Source organism: Andrographis paniculata, unplaced genomic scaffold (genome assembly GCF_009805555.1).
Source record: "Andrographis paniculata isolate CXL003 unplaced genomic scaffold, ASM980555v1 Contig56END, whole genome shotgun sequence".
In the NCBI taxonomy this organism is placed as follows: Eukaryota; Viridiplantae; Streptophyta; class Magnoliopsida; order Lamiales; family Acanthaceae; genus Andrographis; species Andrographis paniculata.
In genome coordinates this window covers 1154059-1173531 of record NW_026137591.1, presented here as the reverse complement: position 1 = coordinate 1173531, position 19473 = coordinate 1154059, and the positions used below count along the sequence as shown (strand labels likewise).

The 19473-nt window shown below is 33.2% G+C and overlaps 2 protein-coding genes across 7 annotated transcripts; both read right to left on the bottom strand.

Moving 5' to 3' along the window:
- Positions 1–1863: 1863 nt before the first annotated feature.
- LOC127256593 (uncharacterized) lies at positions 1864–5592 on the bottom strand. 6 transcript variants are annotated; one of them, XM_051282688.1, is made up of 7 exons: positions 5476–5592; positions 5121–5249; positions 3656–4400; positions 3497–3574; positions 2989–3080; positions 2389–2457; positions 1864–2233 (listed from the first exon to the last, which is right to left on the bottom strand). In XM_051282688.1, exons 2-7 carry the CDS (start codon positions 5232–5234, stop codon positions 2087–2089), a joined length of 1245 nt encoding a protein of 414 aa, XP_051138645.1. In that variant the 5' UTR covers positions 5235–5249; positions 5476–5592; the 3' UTR covers positions 1864–2086. The 6 variants fall into 6 exon arrangements, with proteins under 6 accessions (XP_051138645.1, XP_051138647.1, XP_051138644.1 ...); XM_051282690.1 differs by having other exon boundaries at positions 3656–4381; XM_051282687.1 differs by having other exon boundaries at positions 5121–5288; positions 5476–5590.
- LOC127256591 (DNA gyrase subunit B, chloroplastic/mitochondrial-like) lies at positions 5475–19009 on the bottom strand. Its single transcript, XM_051282686.1, has 21 exons — positions 18743–19009; positions 17682–17826; positions 17511–17591; positions 17307–17420; positions 16519–16575; positions 15626–15727; positions 14715–14865; positions 14525–14601; positions 13002–13112; positions 12374–12444; positions 12074–12215; positions 11899–11997; positions 11651–11779; positions 11412–11526; positions 10779–10846; positions 10227–10340; positions 10018–10134; positions 9584–9637; positions 9382–9487; positions 8282–8412; positions 5475–7211 (listed from the first exon to the last, which is right to left on the bottom strand). The coding sequence occupies exons 1-21, from the start codon at positions 18877–18879 to the stop codon at positions 7143–7145; spliced, it is 2190 nt and encodes a 729-aa protein (XP_051138643.1). The 5' UTR covers positions 18880–19009; the 3' UTR covers positions 5475–7142.
- Between the last annotated feature and the right edge of the window lie 464 nt (positions 19010–19473).

The window sequence follows — 19473 nt, the reverse complement described above, 5'->3', positions numbered from 1 at the left end:
TTTCATATATATAATTAATATATTAGTAATATATTAATTGGGTTCAAATCTGAGTCCGGATCTGGATAAGGTCCACCATTGGACCCAGACCCGATAAGGGTACATAATACTCGACTAAGACCCGGACCCGATCCCAAATAAATTGGTCGGATCCGAGTCAAGTCTATTTAGACCCATTGCCATCCCTCATCTATTCTATTCCAATATTCAGCTAATAGAACTAAAAATAGAATTCAATCAGAAAGAAACACTCGAATTAATTATATAACAGAAGTAAACTACTTAAAGAGTCAATAAAGTGATAAATTCAAATATTTATTTGGCGAAAAAACTAAACATGTGATTTGCAAAATTTGCTAAAAATTTTCTTCTGATCCTACAACTTCATTTTACCTAAGCGAGGTTAACATAACATTGCAAAAAATATGTCATTCATTAATACTTAACATATATTATAACAGCTGCGGTTAAACTGTCGAGTAAAATTACAAAATCATAAATAACATGAAAAGATATTTCTTCGTCAAGATAGGTATAGACATTCAGATTATCGATGTTATCTATGATTTTGTAATAATACTACAATCTCCATTGAATATTAACGGATAGGATATTTTTTGCACATTATCTTAACTACAAGTAGCTAAAGACAAAATCTTAAGACTTGAAGGCCATTTCAGCAAATTTTGCAATGTGTTCTTTTGTAGAATTTTACCCAAATCTTACTATTCATCAAATACTTTTTACCCGACAACATCAAATTAAAAATCTATTTTTTATTTTTTATATTATTCTAAAAATTATTTTTACATTCAAAACATCACATTATTTTATTATATGATAATGAATAGACCTCAATCCTCAACACCAACCCAAGATCGAACTAGTAGAATACAAAATTCAATCTCAACACAAATTCAAATAATTCCAATTCATATATACCCCACCGACTAGCATAAATATGAAAGACAACTACCAATTAAATGAAATCGATGTTCACTAAATTTATCGATATTTTTAATTTACATGATTCCCAATAAAATATTATCCGCAACATAAAATATAGTATAATATATACACACAACAATAAAAATCAACAAAAAAACACACAAAAACATCATTCCTCCTACTCAAGACATGAACACTTAAAACCACAATTTATTTGAGCTTTTCTTTTCCTTCTTTTTTAATCTTTTTCACTATACAATTTCTAATTTTTTCTCCATAAATTGTAAACATTTCATCCTATACCCATTTTTCATATAAAATATCGAATTCAATAATTATTTACTCGGAAAACATCAAAACTCAAAACCTTAAATAACACTACCAAAAGAACACACCCCTAGTTTTTTTTCTTTCAAGAATATCACATCCAACCATTATTTTCATTCAAAATATCAAATTAAAACAAAAAGCAAAAATAAAAAGCCAGAACACAATTCTAATATACATGTTTGTATAATGACAAGCAATTACTAAACAAATTTTACTCCCCCCCATCCAGAATCAATCTATCCATTTTATTATTTTGATCGGTCCAAAATCAACCTATCCACATAACTAAAAAAAAAAAAACCTTACATTTTACATATAATTACACAACAATATAATCAACTTACATATAAAAGTATACTAAAATTTTAAGGGTACTATTATCCATTCATCCATCTATTGTAATATATATATATAACACTAATATTTCAAAATCCACATGGATTACTATATATTGGACAGGCGGAGTATACCATCTAATTTAAACTAAGTCGTACATATTCCCATTCTCCGATGTAAATTTTAAACCAACCACGCCACTATAAGAGAGCAAACCAAAACCTAAATCACAACTATCGACACAAATTCTAAATTTCTCTACATAGATTTTAACCATCTTCAACGCATGCTACGAGCACAAATTTTAGAAGGTATCAAGTAACAAGGGAACTCAATAGGTCACGCCAACAACTACAGAACCACACAGGAAGGATTTTACATGCCACTTTAACAAGTATGTTCATCCAATAATACGAGACAGTTTCAGAAAAATGTACTAAGATAGCGTTGCAAGAGTACCTATATTGAAGTTTTACAGACCGAGTCCAACAGTTCTACCATCTCTCCGGCGCAGTCCAGCTGTGTACTGCTTCTCCAATTCCATCTGCAGTTGCTCCCGCTGCTTTTCCACATCAGGGTTGTCGGACTTGAGCTCTACCTTTGCGTCACCCTTCACACCCTACAATGGGCCATAGGTACCAATCCAACCTCAGACTCTAAAAGAGTGTCAGTAGTGGGAAGAAACTCGAATGAAAGAATGCAGCACATGATTTGAAAAAATGGGAGCTTAATGCACAAATGGGCCCGATGAAATTATGCAGGGTGGAGGATTACCATGAGTTTGTTGAACTTTTCTTGCCGTTCGCGGTCACCAAACGTTGTTGTATCCCAGCGATGAGCAGACTATATAAAGCAAATTATGAAACAATCCGAAAATGATAAAAAAATATGATCATAGAAACAAATAAACTACATTTTAATGATAGAGAGAGAAGGAAAAAGAAAAGGCCGACACATGGTTAAGCATGCCCTGTGAACAGTTACGAGAACTTTTTATTTACATACCTCATTGCATCTAAAACACGAAAAAGAAATTTTATTGCAACCAATAAATGGTGAGTGAAGGTTAAATATTAGATTAAGGGAGGAATCAAGTAAACAGAGGATAAAATACATGAAGGGTGCGTTTGTTTGGGGGGCTTGTCTTTTGCGTGTTTTGATGTGAATAGTAAAATTTTGAATTTGAATAGTTCTTTAATGCGATATAAATAGGAATTAATACTATGTTTTTAATATAATTTTTCTTTTTGGTGTAATATTAAAAATAAAAAAATTGATTTGATGTTTTTTAAGGGAAGATTTTTTTGTGAAAAGTATAAATAAAATCAAATTACCCAAACGAGCACACCCTTCATGATTAAATTGCTTAATTACCTCTTCTGTAGCCGCGGTCTTCTTGCTACCCCACAAAAGCTTCTTCTTTTGATCAGTAGACATGTACCCAGTTCCAACTAAATTCTTGTTAACTGATCTCACACAAAATTAAAAGCAAAATATATTAATCAATCAGTAACATGAAAAACAGATAAATACATAAGAGAAGATTAACATAGCAACAGATAATGTTGTGCATAGGATAGTTTTCCCACCATGATGTTAACATTATAAATCAGTGAAAACTGGAAAAACCTTCCTGCCCCAAGATTTTCCAACATCATCATTAATAATCGGAGAAAAAGTCAGCCATAATTATCTGAGAAATTGTAATAAAATCACAATGACTTCATAATAACAAAACTTGTATGTGGTACTGATTCAGAGCAAAATGTCTTCAATCTAAGTTATTAGCATGCCATAAGATGCCTGGTGAAATTTACGACTATATGATAATTTCCTGAAAGAAATTTTTGATTATGTGTCAGGTAAATATAAATTAACCTACCTAATTCAGCAGCTTTCATCGCAGCAATTCTTGCAGCATCAATATCAGAATCTGTGACAAAGGCCTGCTCTGAGGTACCTGTTTTAGAAATCCCAAATAATATCAGTATTGAATGTCTCAGAAACACGGCATGTTGTTAAAAGAGACGATAATATGTACCATCAGTAGCAGGACCCATGCTGTCTATGCTAGAAAACTTTGACTTCTTAGCAACAAAATCTTCATCTTTGATGGATGAAGCCACAGAATGCTCTTTCAGTTGTCTATTATCTTGATCATCATGTATGCCTTGATTACGGAACGTTTTCTTTTCATCATTCACACCCCCCTCACAATCCAATTCCTTGGAATCTCTCGTAAATGCTTCTTTCGAATGATTCCCAGAAGTGTCCCTTAGAGAAGAATTGTTTCGTCCACCCCGATCCCTTTTATGATCCCCTGAACTCTTTCTATGATCAGTCTTTCCATATCGGTCACCTCTATCGTCCCTATGCTTTTCTCTACCCTTGTCCCTATCATCAATGTTAGCATTCTTCTTACCAGATCCAGTTCTCTCATACGAGTCCTTATCTCTGCTTTTATGGCCTGAACCTTCAGATTTGGTCCGATAGTACGCATCTCCATCATTTGCATAATCTCTAGATCGATGCTCTAAGTCCCCCTTAGAGTAGTCTCGAGAATCCCGACCAGAACGATAAGATGACTTAGAATAACCCTGATCATGCCTATGATGGCTCCTAGATGATTGTCGATCTGAATGCCTATATGATTCACCACTGCGACCAGAACTCCTGCTACTATCCTTTTTGTGTTTATCATCTCCAATTTTGGAATCATCCTTCCTAGAGGAGAGTGGACTTCGACTGCGGTCACGACCGGGACTTCCTGGATACAGGTAAGGAAGCTATAGGAGTAAAAGAATTGTTAATTACAATCAAAATATAGGAAAACAATAGGAAGAAAATGATAAATCTGAGAACAAAACTTATTGAAACATACCACTGAAGATTTAAAGGGGGAAATAATTATCCATGTTATAAACATAATTTCAAAATGCTGATTAGATATAATTCTAACTAAGCTGTAAAGGATTCTAAAAAAGATGTTTCAGATAGTTGTCTAGAGTGATATCCAACACAAGCACATCAAACTATTAGCACTAACAGACTCTAGAACCCGATACCATTATAAACAAGAAAAATACCAAGATAAAAAATCAATCCAGTTCGAGTGAAGATTGGTTCTTTTTCATCCGGTACTGGGGTCACTCATTACGTAAAACTTTACCAAATCCAATAGTCCAGATCTAGAAAAAATAAAAAGCACTAATTTCCTATATTTCCCTTTTCTTTCTTCAGAATTATAAGTAGATACATACACAGATCAATAAATAAAGTCCATATACAGAAAAACTCACCAATAGTGAAAAAGTGAACAGAACCACTAAGAGCAATGTTCTCAACAAACAATGAAAGTAGCGGAACACAACCATTTTTCTCACAGATCCAGAGGCACAATCACCATAAGCATCATTTCTACCTTCCCACAATTTAGCTTAAAACTTAACAACTATGCATATCTAATAATAAGAAGAAGAATAAATACAAATGTTTTCTGAACTTACCATCTGACGAAGAAGATGAGCGACCAACAGAAGATCTGCGCCTGTACTTCCTATTAGAAGCATCAGTCGACGGCTTCCGAAATTCCGCCTTCGCGTCGGGGCTTTCTTGCGCATTCGTATCCATAATACCTAGTTGAAATCCCCAAGATTGAAATTTTTTTTTAATTCCTTCAAATTAAGAATCAGAAATCAGCAAAACCAGAACAATGATGCGCGAACACAACACAGTCACGCAGATGATCGAAGGCAACAGAACAAACCATAAACACAAAAAGACAGCGACAAACCCTAAGCAACGACCTCCACGACCGAAAAATTGCAGAAATAAACAAAAATAGAAAATTGCAAAACGAACCTGTTTTCCTACCCCTTCCCTTCCCTTCAATCTGAGCCTCCCTAGGGCTTAGGAATCGCTTTGGTCCGCGTCTCTGTGCTTCGAAATGAAGCTAGAAAGAGCAACAGTTCTTCCAATAGGAATGGAGAAGGGCAGGAGATATTTTACTCTTATATGGTTTTATTGTGGGCTTTCAAAAGATAAACACAGGCCCAAATACTAAGGGCGTGTTGTTTGTAGGATTTTATCAAAATTCTGTTATTTATCCAAAATTTTCTCCCCAAAAATATTAAATAATACTTATTTTTTATTTTTTATATTAGATTAAAAATCAATTTTACATTTAAAACATCACGTCAACACCTATTTATTTATATCACATCATACAACTATTCAAATTTAAAATTTTTACTATTCAAATTCCAACTCAAAATCCAAACCCCCAAACAAACACACCCTAAGTGTATTTAAGGCGTGTAAATTAGTTATGCCTTTTCTTCTTTTTCATTTTTTCTTTTTTAATGTGATGTTATTTGTGTATTATGGGTTTTTTAATTTTTTTTTTCAATAGTAAAAGATTAAATTGAACGTGATCTATCATATGTAAAATGTGTTGGATATAAAATTTTGAATGCAAAATGTGTTTTAGATATGGTTTTTGAATAGAAATATGAGATGTGGTTTTACTTTTCGTTTTTAAATATCAAATACTAGTAAATAAAGATAAAATATTTTAAATGCCAAATATATATCAAATTTAATAGCATATTATATATTGAAAAAGATGTTCATTTAATATTTTGGGACCATACTATTTCTCATAAATATTATTATAAAATATACATTTATCCAAAAATAAAAAGTAAACAAACTCAGTAAGAAATGACTTTGTATAACAAAGGATTCATAACCATGAAATTATAGATTCAAAATTCGACACCCGAGTCTTTACCTATTGGAAACAACAAAACTTTCTCATATGTAAAAAATGACAAACTTTTGTACTTTCTCTATTTTATTACTTTTGCATATCTTACTCTTGGTTGCTATTATATAACTTTATCTTTTTGTATAAAGTCTATAAATATCTCTTTAATTTTGTTATTTTTTAATAAAATATATTTTTTAAAAATTTTTGTATCACAAGCAAAAAAGTTAGTTTTTTTTTCTTGGATGACGCGAGAACGCGGTCACAAGTTCAACCCTTACACCACTGAGTCATCCCTTACGGGACAGCAAAAAAGCTAGTTTAACCTGATGGAAGGAGTATATATATATAGGTAGATTACAAAAGAAATTGTAAATTTTCAAAACATTTGAACTTAGATGATGGATGTAATTTTGAAACAACAGCTGGCTACTTTGTGGAAGAACCATTGCTGCAGTTTATGAGAAGTTACAGCAAATAAGCAAGCCTCTACTTGTTTTTTTTTCCTAGTTAGTTTGGTTTTCAGTAGGACAAGTTGTGGGATTTATGTAACGATTCCATAAAAAATCAGGTAAGTTGGCATCGAATAGAATAGATACAGAAACTTGAGTTAATCTAAAACCCGATTCCTCTAACAGTATAGAAGAAAACTATTTGGACCTTCTAGATAGAGATAGAGATAGAAATAGAAATACCTGAATTTTTTGTTGAAAAATTACCAGAGGTAAAGAGCATCTCTGTTGCCAGCTGAGTAAAGCTCTTATATGTCGAGTTGGTCGAGCTTCACCACATTGGCAGCCTTCTGGATCAGTTCTTTCCTTACATCAACCTAAAAAAAAAATAGCGCAGAACATTGATACAACGGTAATGCGACCCGAATCAGACCATTTACATCATAGTAATACTTGTTCAAAACCCGAATGTGTTTGATTGACTGAGGCGGAGATAATAATGTCTTATTCATAAATATCGAGTTTAGAATAGGATAAATTGTATAATGTCCCTTTTATTTTCATTATAAATGCACCTCTTGTGTTAAATTAAAATATACATAAAACATTCTCTCCGTTCAAGCTGATGGTGGTTGTAAACATGTGTCTATCTATAAAGAATTAATCAATTATTTATTTATTTGCTTTATTTAAAGAAGGCTGTGTATTTACATCCAACATCAACTTTGGACGGAGAATATTTTCTACTACCCGTCCAGCTCTAAGGGTCCTATTTACTTTTTGCGTATTGATATTTGAATATTAATTATTATATGAAAACGTAGTACAAATCAAAGCAAATTCACAAAAATATTTCTATTAGCGTCTTATAATACTATTATAATGACATTTGTACAAAAAATTATACAAATATAAAGATATTTTTTTATATTAAGTAAATGAAACCCTTAGAGCCGGACGGAGGGAGTATATACTTTTAATTTAACATAAAGAAATTTCACGCAATAAATGAAACACATAATATTTTGTACATTTATAATAAAACATATACGATTTACCCTTCATAAGCCATAGATTGTGACCATAGCAGTTCTAGTCTAATGTGCTTATAATTAGTTGATCATCTATATGCAGCAAGAACTTGGAAGAAAAGCCTTGACGATGAAGTTAAGGAAAACATATATATTCCCTCCGTCCACAAACTAATTTCTTATTTTTCTATTTTTCTATTTGGGACGTCCAACAACTATTCTATTTTTTCTCTTTTAAACACAAATTTTACTTTTTTACCCTTAATTCATTTACCACTTTTAATCTCTACCTTACTATAAAAGGTAAATTTGTCAATTCACAACAAAAAATAATTACGTAAAAACCCGTGCAAACATACTTTAAGACAATAGAAATTGGACGGAGGGAATAGTAAATAGGGTTGTAATCCACTTACCCGGGTTCCCATAAGAGAAGAAAAAACTACATTGGCTTCGGCAACATCCTCCACTCTTAACTGCTTCAAAAGTCTAGTCTCCGGATTCATTGTTGTTTCCCATAGCTGCGCCGGCATCATCTCCCCCAAACCTAGCCAATTTCATCGGTTCAATAACAAACAGGAATTCCACAAATATAGACTAATTATGTGTAAATGGATGTTTGATTTGGAGGTGTATAGGCAAGGGAGTTAATGTCCTATAAAAACCATGTAACATGAAAAGTTTCTCTAGTTTAGCATTTGCAGGTTTGGATCAAATCAAGTCGAAATAATGAACTCTGAGTTTGACTCATTAAAATTATCAAATGCCATTTTTTATGACAACTTAAAATCAATGGGTTTGAGTTAGTGTGACAAACTTAGAGCTGTCAAATAAGCTGAGCGAGCTCGAGTACTGGTTGTCGAACTCGACTCAAATTTATTAACGATACAAGCTAGATTCGACTCATTAAGAATTCGAATCAAAATAATGGTTCGAGCTCAGCTCGTTAGACTTAAATTCGAGCTCGGCTTGAATTTTATGCATATTATATATATTTTTCAATATATAAATTAAATATATTTAATTTTATTCATATTTTTCTATAATAAAATATTCAAAATTTAATAATAAATATAAAATCTGAAATAAAAAATGATATATATATAAATAATATAAATATATTATCACTAACTAACAAGCTCAATTGAGCTACTCACGAGGCGAGCTCGAGCTCGGCTCAATTATAAAAAAAATAAATTTCAAGCTCGAGATCGGCTCGCAAGCTACTCAATTCGTCGCGAACTCAATTCGTGTTTAACAGGAGACAAAATGCAGGTTGTCCTGTCATGTTGGGTTCGAGTAGATTATGTTTGTCTTCTTAGACATGAGTGTGAAACAACCGACCAACATGAGATCGACCCCCTAGAGTAAGGTGAGACAAGAACATGCTATAACAGGTGACAGTAAAAGTTTTTTCTATGTAAGGATTTCTATTGAACATATTCTTCAAAGGAACATTCCGTAACACAGGAAAAATCGAACAGGAATCAAATAACTTTGTTAAATGAGGCTTTACCTTTAAACCTCTGGATATTGTATGATGCATTTGCAGGGAAGGTTTTCCGAAGCTTTTTAAGTTCCGCATCATCGTAACAATAGTATGCTTGCTTCCCCCTTTCAACCTGAAATTTTGTAGATGTTTGATTTAAGCCTCCAGCAAAATTCTATCTAAATCATTAAAAGAAATAAATGTCATAAGAATTCAGGTACCGACAAACCTTATATAAAGGTGGAACACCAACATAAATGCACCCTTCGTCGAACAAAGCTCTCTGCAGAACATTAAGTTCTTATGGGAACTAAGTTTGTGACTATAATATAATCTGGTACTTAACGGTCCTAGGCTTCTCATTAAGGGTGTGTTTGTTCGAAAGATTTTGATAAATTTCTACTATTAATAAAAAAAATTTCTCAAAACATTTTTATTTTTTATATTATACTAAAAGTCAATTTTACATTCAAAATATCACATCAATACTTATTTATATCACATCATACAACTATTTAAATTCAAACATTTTTACTATTCAAATCCTCAAACAAACACCCTCAGAGACTATTCGATTTCATCGATGAGCAATTTCATATGCTAATATATTTTGTGGAGTTGGATGTGTTATGCAGCCGTAGTTTGAAGCCCCCCATTACATACCTGATACCTAAAGAAGAAGGTTAATAGTAATGTCCTTATGTGAGCACCATCGACATCAGCATCTGTTAATATTATGATTTTGTGATATCTAAGGGAGTCCTTTTGAAAATCCTCACCCTGCACAAGAAAGGCCCTCGATTCAGCCAAAAAATGCTAAAGCTGCCAAAGGAGATTAAATCCCGGAAACAGAATGAAAGAAAATAGAGAACCTTCACTCCCAGGCCCAAGCCAAGAATAAGGTTCTGAATCTCTTCATTTTTGTACATGGCGGCTTCATCTCGTCTTTCTATGTTCAGAATTTTACCCCTTAAAGGAAGTATAGCCTGTGACGTACAAATATATTATGCATCAATTTTCACTTTTACTTTTACAGTTCTGAGGGCATAAAAATATGCTAGGAGTTTAAGTTACAGATGAAGCAGAATAATAGATAGATATGTTCGGGTCGAACATAAGTTCAAGTTCAGTAGTTTCATGCAACATGTATAGAAACTAAACTATTATATGTGCAATGATCAACAAATATCATATTTGTGAAACTGGTTTTTATTCAGATGTACGCAATCTTGACCTATACCATTTTCCGAGAGTTCTCCACGTTGATTTTTCACTATAAAGAGAAATGTTATAACAACATTGCAGAGACAAGAACTAAATTCCGAAAGAAAGCTCATAGATTCTAAAATCTTTCCACATATTTTCTGATTTTCGGAGGATATTGAGAAAGTAGCGAAACATGAATAGAGTTGAAAAAGGATCACCTGAAATCTCCGATCACGACCTTGTTTAGCACTTCCACCAGCTGAATCACCCTCAACAATGAATATCTCTGAAAGTTTTTGGAAATTGAATATATTCTGGTCACTGTTGCTTAAATTATGAAGTATGGGCTAAACAACTTTAATAAGAAAAGTGATGTATAAAAGCCTGTCTAGAAGTTTAAACAAGAACTGATGTTATAGATCTGAATGCTATTGTTTCCATTAGAGGTTCAATTTATGGCATCACACACACACACACACACACACATATATAGATACATATAAATTGGTGTGTATATTTCCAGAGTAGATTATGGCCATTATCATAATCATCATCTTAAGTATTAGCCAGAAGATCAGCATAAAAAACATTATCCTTTTAGGCCAAAAGAAGGTTTGTGCACATTTGATTAGAACCACCCCTTTGAGGAAGGTGAGAAGAGATTAAATCGAGTGCCGATTTGCACAGGTGTCTTTGGTTAAATTCAACATAGTTAATCAAATTACCTTGTGTTGCTCATATGACAAGAATCTTGATCGAGCACAATGACAACATTGTGATCATACAGCAGATCTCATAAAGACAAATGATGATGATTGATGACGACATTATATGAAAAGAAATCATTGTACCAGATTCTTCAGGATTAGTAGCAGAACAGTCAGCAAGCTTCCCAGGAAGAGACGACGATTTCAAAACACTCTTCTGCCTCACCAATTCCCTAGCTCTCTTTGCAGCTAGAGCAGCCTAAAAATCAGAGATATATACAGATTGTAAGCATTATCTTCAAAAATAGCTAAAAAACAGATGTGTACAGTGAGGTGAACAAAGGTAAGATATTAAATAAGCAGCAGTTCCATGTAGAAGATACCTTAAGAGCATTAAGGGACTTGGAAAGGATCGCATCAAGGACATCCGGATGCAACTCCAGGTATTCAGTAAGATATTCTTGTATGATTTGATCAACAACCTTCCTCACCTCTGGATTTCCCAGTCTAGTCTTTAGGAATCGAAAGATAAAGATAACATCAATACAGCTTAACGGAGATATTGGATGAGATAATTGTGTTTCCTTTGTTACTATAAAATGCTTAAAGTATTAACAAGAGAGGGGTAAACCTTAGTTTGTCCTTCAAACTCGGGATTTGGAACTTTAACAGATACCACACAGGTCAGTCCCTCCCTGACATGCTCGCCACTTAAACTAACATCCTTGTCCTGGAAAAGTAAACCAACTCTTAGTTATCGACAAAAGTAAAAAGACTCAAGAGAAGACCAAGTAAGTTGAATATACCTTGACGATCTTCGACTTTTTCGCTAGGCTGTTGAGTGTTCTTGTTAATGAAGCTTTTACACCATCGATGTGCGTTCCGCCATCAATAGTCCTAATGCTGTTTGCATATCCTAACATTGTATCTGAATAAGCATCCGAACACCTGTATAAAGATTGGTGGAACAAACTCAAATTTTTGGTCTTTTCACATGGCTGATTTGTAAGATACATTTGTCAAATTACAATATAACTTTTAACCTCATTGAAACAAATGTATGAGTGCGTGCAAATTTACATAATAAGATAGAAAAGAATAGCTACCATTGAAGTGCTAGATCAATTGAGATTCCACCTGCTTCTTTCCTAAATCCCACAACATCATGAATAGGTTTCTGCACCAAAAACCACATCACTAATCACAAGAAAATGGTGATGCCGAGCATTAGACACTCCTTGGTTAAAACACTGAATAAACACGAGAAAATTATTTTACAGCTAAATTGTTTTTTTGCAACTGAAAGAAATATCAATTAGAGAAATTGGTATGCTGTAAATCAGCAATCAGTTCTATGAGCAGCACACTTTGTTAGGAAATATGACAGATCATTTTAACCGATTACAGGTTTTTATGCTCTAGACAACCCAAACCAACAAGATCAAATGTGTCATGCCATAACTAAAATAGCTATGATGTACTTCATTGCAGAAGTCCTGAGTTTAGCAAACTTATCATACATAAAAATCATCTATCCACCGAAACAATATATTTGTAAGGATATAAGCATAGCATCTTTTGATGTAGTATATAACAGGGAAAAGATGTATCATTGGTTGAATTTTCCTTTTTCACCGTCGATTTGTTCTTTTTCTATTTATTATAAATAGTAATACAATAAGAAGTGAATCAAGAAAATCACAGCAGAATATGATATTCAAACATTAAGCTCACCTTATCTGCATTAAGCCACTTCACGTATTCAATCAATCCACCGGCATATCGATATTCATTATGGAGTCTCTTCTCTGGGTTATCATCCTCCTTCTCAACATTAATAGCAACCTACACTTTAATATAATGTATAGTTATGTAAACGAAGTGCTTGAAAATAAAATTATGTTAGCATAATGACCTATATAGACTACAGGAAGCACATCCAGTCAATGAGTCAAGTACATTTGTGTCCATAATTACAACTTGGCTACAGACAGCATAAACAACTATTCAGCCACTATCAAAGAGCCCCAATGTGAAGTAGACTAATTTGCCTAAATCCAATCATTGACGAAAGAGTCATTGGATCGTATCAAACAACAAAACTTAGGGGTGCGCATTCGGTCGGTTTGGTTCAAACCAAACCGAACTTTCAATTTTGATCGGTTTTCGATTTAAAAAATTGAAACCGAAACCGAACCAAAATTTTTCAAAACCAAATAAACCGAACCAAACTAGTTCGGTTCCGTTCGGTTTAAAACCGAATAAACCGAACTTTTATTTATTACTCCCTCCGTCCCTATTTTCTATTTTCGTCCGTCCCATATAATTTGTCATTTCTTTTTTTGAAAAATTAATTATACACTTTAATCATATTTTAAAATTTAAAATTTAAAATTTAATTTTTTTTTAATCTTAATTAAACTATTTAGTCATCTTAATCTTAATCTATAATTATTTTTATAAATAATAATTATTTTTACTAATATATTTATTAATTACTTACTAATTATACTTTACCTAAATTCTCGTGTCTACAGTAATACACCCTATTGCATGGGACGGAGGAAGTAATATATATTTTTAATATACAATCAAATATAAATACACAAAATTATAATATATACTCCCTCCGTCCCAGAACTATAGTTTGGGTTGAGTTTGGCACGGGATTTAAGGAATCTTGATATTTTATTGATAGTGGGTAAAAAATACGGGTAAAAGACTTTTTTGCCTTTGTGAGTGTATCAGTATAAAAAGTAGTGGCAATTGTGTAATAATAATGAAAAAGTAAGAGTAATTTTATAGTAATATGATTATTTATAGAAATGAGACTATTGTTTTTGGACGGACAAAAATGGTAAACAGGACTATTGTATTGGGATGGAGGGAGTATTATTTATTTATATATAATTTATTATTATTTTTAAAAGTTCGATTTTTCGGTTAACCAAAATTAAAAATTGAAAACCATAACCGAACCGAAACCGAAATTTATAAATTTGATTTTGGACCGAACCGCACAAATTAACCGAACAATCCAAACCAAACAGTCCAAACTGAAAAAAATTTCTATTTTTTCGGTTTGAACCAACTAATGTTCACCCAAACTAACACAAATCTATGCAATAAGGGAATCATCTGAAAAAATAGATACAAGTAAAAGAATACAAACTAGGAATACAGAAAAATTGAAGAATGAAAACGTATCACAATGACCATGTTAAAGAAATCAGCAACCAACGCTTACAAATGAATACCTCAGGGTTGAGAAAAGCAAGCTCCCTGATTCTTCCAGATATTGTGTCGTAGTCAAACTCAATTTCTGTAGAGAATACTGCAAGAAAAAAAAAAAAACCTCAAGGTTATCAGTTAATGGCATCACATTCAATTAATTCAAAAAATATTGGCAATTGCCCACAAAATGAACTTCCAACAAAAGATTCCAACCTTCTTTGTCTGGCCAAAAGTGTATACGAGTCCCTTGACGGTCTTTTGTAGCTGCTGGAAGTGTCCTCGAGACTAAATTGGTCACAGGCTTTCCACGGGAATATGTCTGCTTATACTCTTTACCATTTCGCCACACCGTAACTTCAAGTGTCTGTCCGCAAGCAAGAATACAGTTAAAAATTTAGGCCGCTAATAGAATGTTTTTCACATGCCAAACATTTATTAAAAGCATAGGTTAGAAGCTTAAACTTGGAGCAAAGTAAGCATCACAGGGATATCTCGTAAAAAACCAAGCAAAATCTATAATCGACAAAATAAGGCAGAAGCCAAATTTGTTTAGAATGCAATTTTGACAAATCAAAGCATTGACTGAGTTCTTTCGGTTTTCAAGGTGCGTGTACTTCAATCTTCTCAAGTTCATTGGAACTCACAAAACAAAAAAGGGGGAGAAATGGTAAAATGAGCATGAAACATGAGAAGATAAGCAATTTAAACTCGGTTGTGCTTGTTTGTGTTTTCATTAAATTTCTGTACTATGAAAACTACAGCACTATTTTCCACTAAAACCTGACATCAGATACCTCTTTTCATTTAAATCGTCACTTTCAAATGCTACTCAATATTGAAAACATCCAATTGAACAAATTTTTTCATTACAAGCTTTGCGTCCAAAACCTATTTTCAACTTAAAATTTTACAATTTGCAAAACAAGCATAGTAGCTTCTCTTACAACTTTCAAGACAACATGGTTGACAATTAGAGATATTCCTCACTATCACGCAAACTGATCAAGTAATAACAGACTGAGAAACTCAACAACAGAAAACAAAATCTCTAATGGACAAGCACAAAATTCATGGAAAAGCCAAATCAAAGGCAGTTAAAAGCTACAGAAAACAAGAAGTTACACCTCCGACAGGGCATTAACAACCGATAGACCAACACCATGCAATCCACCAGATACGCTATAACCACTACTGGAACCACCAAATTTTCCACCTGCATGCAAAACCTGCAATAATGCCCTTAAGCATAGATTATCCGAGATCTTGAAGGAAAGACATTCCAACTATTATATATACACATAGCATACCAAAATTCAAATATACGACATCATATCCATGCGACTCGCATTACATGGTGGCATAACATCTCGAAAAGCTTGCAACGAAAAATTATCAAAAGATAGCTCATTTATCAATAAATATAATCGGCCAAAAGCCCGAATTAGATGAGAGTAAATGAGGAACAGAGATGCCTGCTCTTCCAATAATCAAACTAAATCAAATTTTATTAAAGAACATTTGGTATAGGTTTCATAAATAAGTAATTTCCTCAGAAGCTGTGTAATTCAAACTGTAGCATTGTAGAATATGATGAGAATTACTTATAGGCAAAAGGCAAAACACAAATGCTCCACTAGCCTTTTCCCCCAACCACGAATAAAATTTTCATCTGTCTTATCAATTCAATGTGATAAATTCACAATGAAAACTTGATAGCAATTATTGATTAGGAGTACCAAATCTATTGCTCGATGAAATTAAGGAAAAGAAAAAAATAATAACTCAAGGTGGAATAATTACGACCGCAAGGATCGTAACTAACCCCGAGCAAACTTGAAGTAAAAAAATTTGCCTCCCCCACTCAAAGATCTATCTCTTCAAGTAAGCTCCAGCCAGGTATGATATTTTTTCGTTAGCAACAGTTATAGGTAAGATCAGTTCCAAAATCAAGCACCATAGATGATCACATGATGCATTGTTAACAGAACAATCTAATACTATGAAAAAGATAAGGTACCGTCAACACAGTCTCCAAAGCAGACTTTTTTGTTGCTGGATGCAAGTCGGTTGGGATCTGTAATGCACGGAAAGTATCATAAGCAAATGATATTGAGATGGAACAAAGTATATTCTAACAGCATATCCAAAACACAATTCTTACAAAGAGGAATTACATGCTCCTATTTTTTACTTTCTTTTTTTTTTTTCGCTAGGGAGTTCAGGAAACTGTGAATGGACGATCAGACCGGACCAAAATGTGGAAATAATTAAGAGGCAATGCCAATTCCAAGAAACAAAATTTTCATGAATATGATGTGGCTTCCGAAATAGGGTATTACTTAAAAGAAGATTATTCAAAGAGAAAGGCCACATTAATCAGTGAATTGAGGTGGGATTATTTATGATCAGTAGATCACCTCAAGTATATTCAAAGTTGTTTCTATTGGTATAAAAATAAAAGAGATCAAGTACCTCCCGATATACTTGTACACACAGAATAAGTTACACAACAATAAACTTGTTGTGGTAAATAATTTAGCTTTGAAACTTTTGTGTGATGTAATGAACGTAAGTATCATCGCTGAAGACACTACAACACCCCACAACATCTTAGTAGGGTACGTACAAACACGATGAATGATGCCAAACTAAATAAAATAAAATAAAATAAATAGAAAGAAAAATAAAAAGAGAAAGAAAAGTGAGTCCGGCTCTACAACATAAATAACATTCCAAAACACTAAACGAAAATTGTAGCTTGTTTTATACTGATTTCAAGTAACGTAAAGGAAAAGAATCATATACCCCCCGGCCATCGTCAGTGACACACACGGAATTGTCTGCAAGAAGAACAACATCAATTTTTGAAGCAAATCCTGCTTGCGCTTCATCAATCGCATTATCCAAGATTTCATAAACCTTAAAAGAAGTCAGCAGAACACGCAACACTAATCAGCAAATGCTTTTGCTTACACTACGATGAGCATTATAAATATGTGCATAACATACCAAATGATGCAAACCACGAGATCCCGTACTCCCAATGTACATGCCAGGCCGTTTTCTTACAGGATCTAACCCTTCCAAAACCTAGACCAACATTAGAACAAGAAAGAATCAAACGTGTAACGGTTCGAACCACTTTAGATGGCATGACAAATAAAATAGCATACAACTAACCTGAATCTGTTCGGACCCATATTCTTTTGACCCTTTACTTTCACGAACAGCATCAGTGTTGACGCTTGATGACATGAATGCTCTCGGAGCCGCAACACTCCATGATAAATAATTGCTCAATCCGTTCCTAAACCTATCACTCGCTCTGTAACAAAACAAGGAAATGCCCACACCCATTCACAAGACTGAAAAACTTTGAGGTCCAGATATTAAACTGTGTTCTATAATATTTACATCACCAACCCATAGTAGAATTAAATTCTTTATTTTGGGCGTATTCGTATTTTAACCTTTTTTTTGAGCAATGCAATATACAATTTTTTTTAAATAAAAAAATCCCCTTAAAATACATTACATCGGACACCTATTTTCATTCAAATAATCACACCCAAATCCTATTTTCCACTCGAAACATCACATCAAACTAATTTCCATATTTAAAACATCAGTTCAAAAGCACTTCAAAACACAACATATAAAACCTTTAGGTTGTGTTTGTTTTAAATTTTCAGCATTCCCAGTATTGACTATTTTCATAAACTATTTTTTCTCATAAACATCAAATCAAGCAACTCTTTCACATAAAAAAAGCAACAAAAAATCAAACAACACAAACACTACTTTCTAATGAAAAAATGTACAGCATCAGCTCACATTTTTCTCAATCGCAAATAACATTGCGCCTAGGCAACATAGAAACACTCAAAGCTCGTAATTCATATTGTATATACAGAAGTGCCCCAAGTTTGGCACCATTAAAGTACAACCAAAAGCAGAGAATCCAACCAACACAAAACGAAAACTGGTGATACATAAATGAACAAATTCTATAGCAACCATTCCATTCCATTCAATCCAAACTAAACATACTAACAAATTCTCCGGCGTCATATCGGTTCTCAACCTCCAATAAAACACTCAAGGCATAAACGATAAACTAAATTAATAAACACATACAAAAGAGCTCCTCTCGCAAAAATTAAACTACAATCCACAGAACCAACAACAAATACATAGAGATGAAGCAAAAAAAAAAAGGAACGGAAAGGAAAGGAAACTACCTGCTACTAAAGAGTACGAACGACGGCCGCGCCGGCGGCGAACAGGGAGAGGACAAAGTCCGGTGAGCAGTGGAGTGAAAAGAGCGAAGGGAGGAGGACGTGTAGGCCATTATTCGTTTGAAGGAATTGCTAGCCATTCATGTATGGGGTGCGTCGTGGATTTGATTTCGCTGTCAGATTGTTGTCTGTATTTGGAAATTGGGACGAAGAAATGGGAATTGGGTTTTAGGTTGGAGCCGAGGTTTAAAGGGCAGTGAGCGACTAAAATGACGATAGCATTTTGTTTGTTGGTGGGAAATACCCAACCCAAGGGGGGGTTGGATTTTTCAAAACCCTAATTTTAATTTTACGAAATTGTACCGTTTAGTTTTGAGATTGCAATCCGACTCCTGCATTACAGCTTAATTATAATTTGAACCAGCTTAATTACAGCTTAATTTAGAATTTTGGAGGGTGTTCGAAAATTGAACCGTTTTTAGCTGTTTGATCAGTTAAAAAACACAAACACAAAAAATCTAATTTTTTAAAAGCTCACATACCCATTGTTTGAAAGAGCTTTTTTATTTTAATTTTGATTATTCATAATTTACCATTAAAACTTAATTATTTATTTTTATATATAAATATATTATTATAGCAGTATTTATTTATTATTTTTAATATATTTAATTTATTAAATTATATTTTTATTTTTATAAATTTTAAATAATTACTATTATTAATTATTATAT

Coding starts and splice junctions, on each gene's coding strand:
- LOC127256593 (XM_051282688.1), bottom strand. CDS start 5,234: ATGCGCAAGAAAGCCCCGACGCGAAGGCGGAATTTCGGAAGCCGTCGA. Junction 4,401..5,120: donor CTCATCTTCTTCGTCAGATG/GTAAGTTCAGAA, acceptor TTACTCCTATAG/CTTCCTTACCTGTATCCAGG. Junction 3,081..3,496: donor GATGAAAGCTGCTGAATTAG/GTAGGTTAATTT, acceptor GTGTGAGATCAG/TTAACAAGAATTTAGTTGGA.
- LOC127256591 (XM_051282686.1), bottom strand. CDS start 18,879: ATGGCTAGCAATTCCTTCAAACGAATAATGGCCTACACGTCCTCCTCC. Junction 14,866..15,625: donor TTGTTAATGCCCTGTCGGAG/GTGTAACTTCTT, acceptor GCTTGCGGACAG/ACACTTGAAGTTACGGTGTG. Junction 11,780..11,898: donor AGTTTGAAGGACAAACTAAG/GTTTACCCCTCT, acceptor CGATTCCTAAAG/ACTAGACTGGGAAATCCAGA.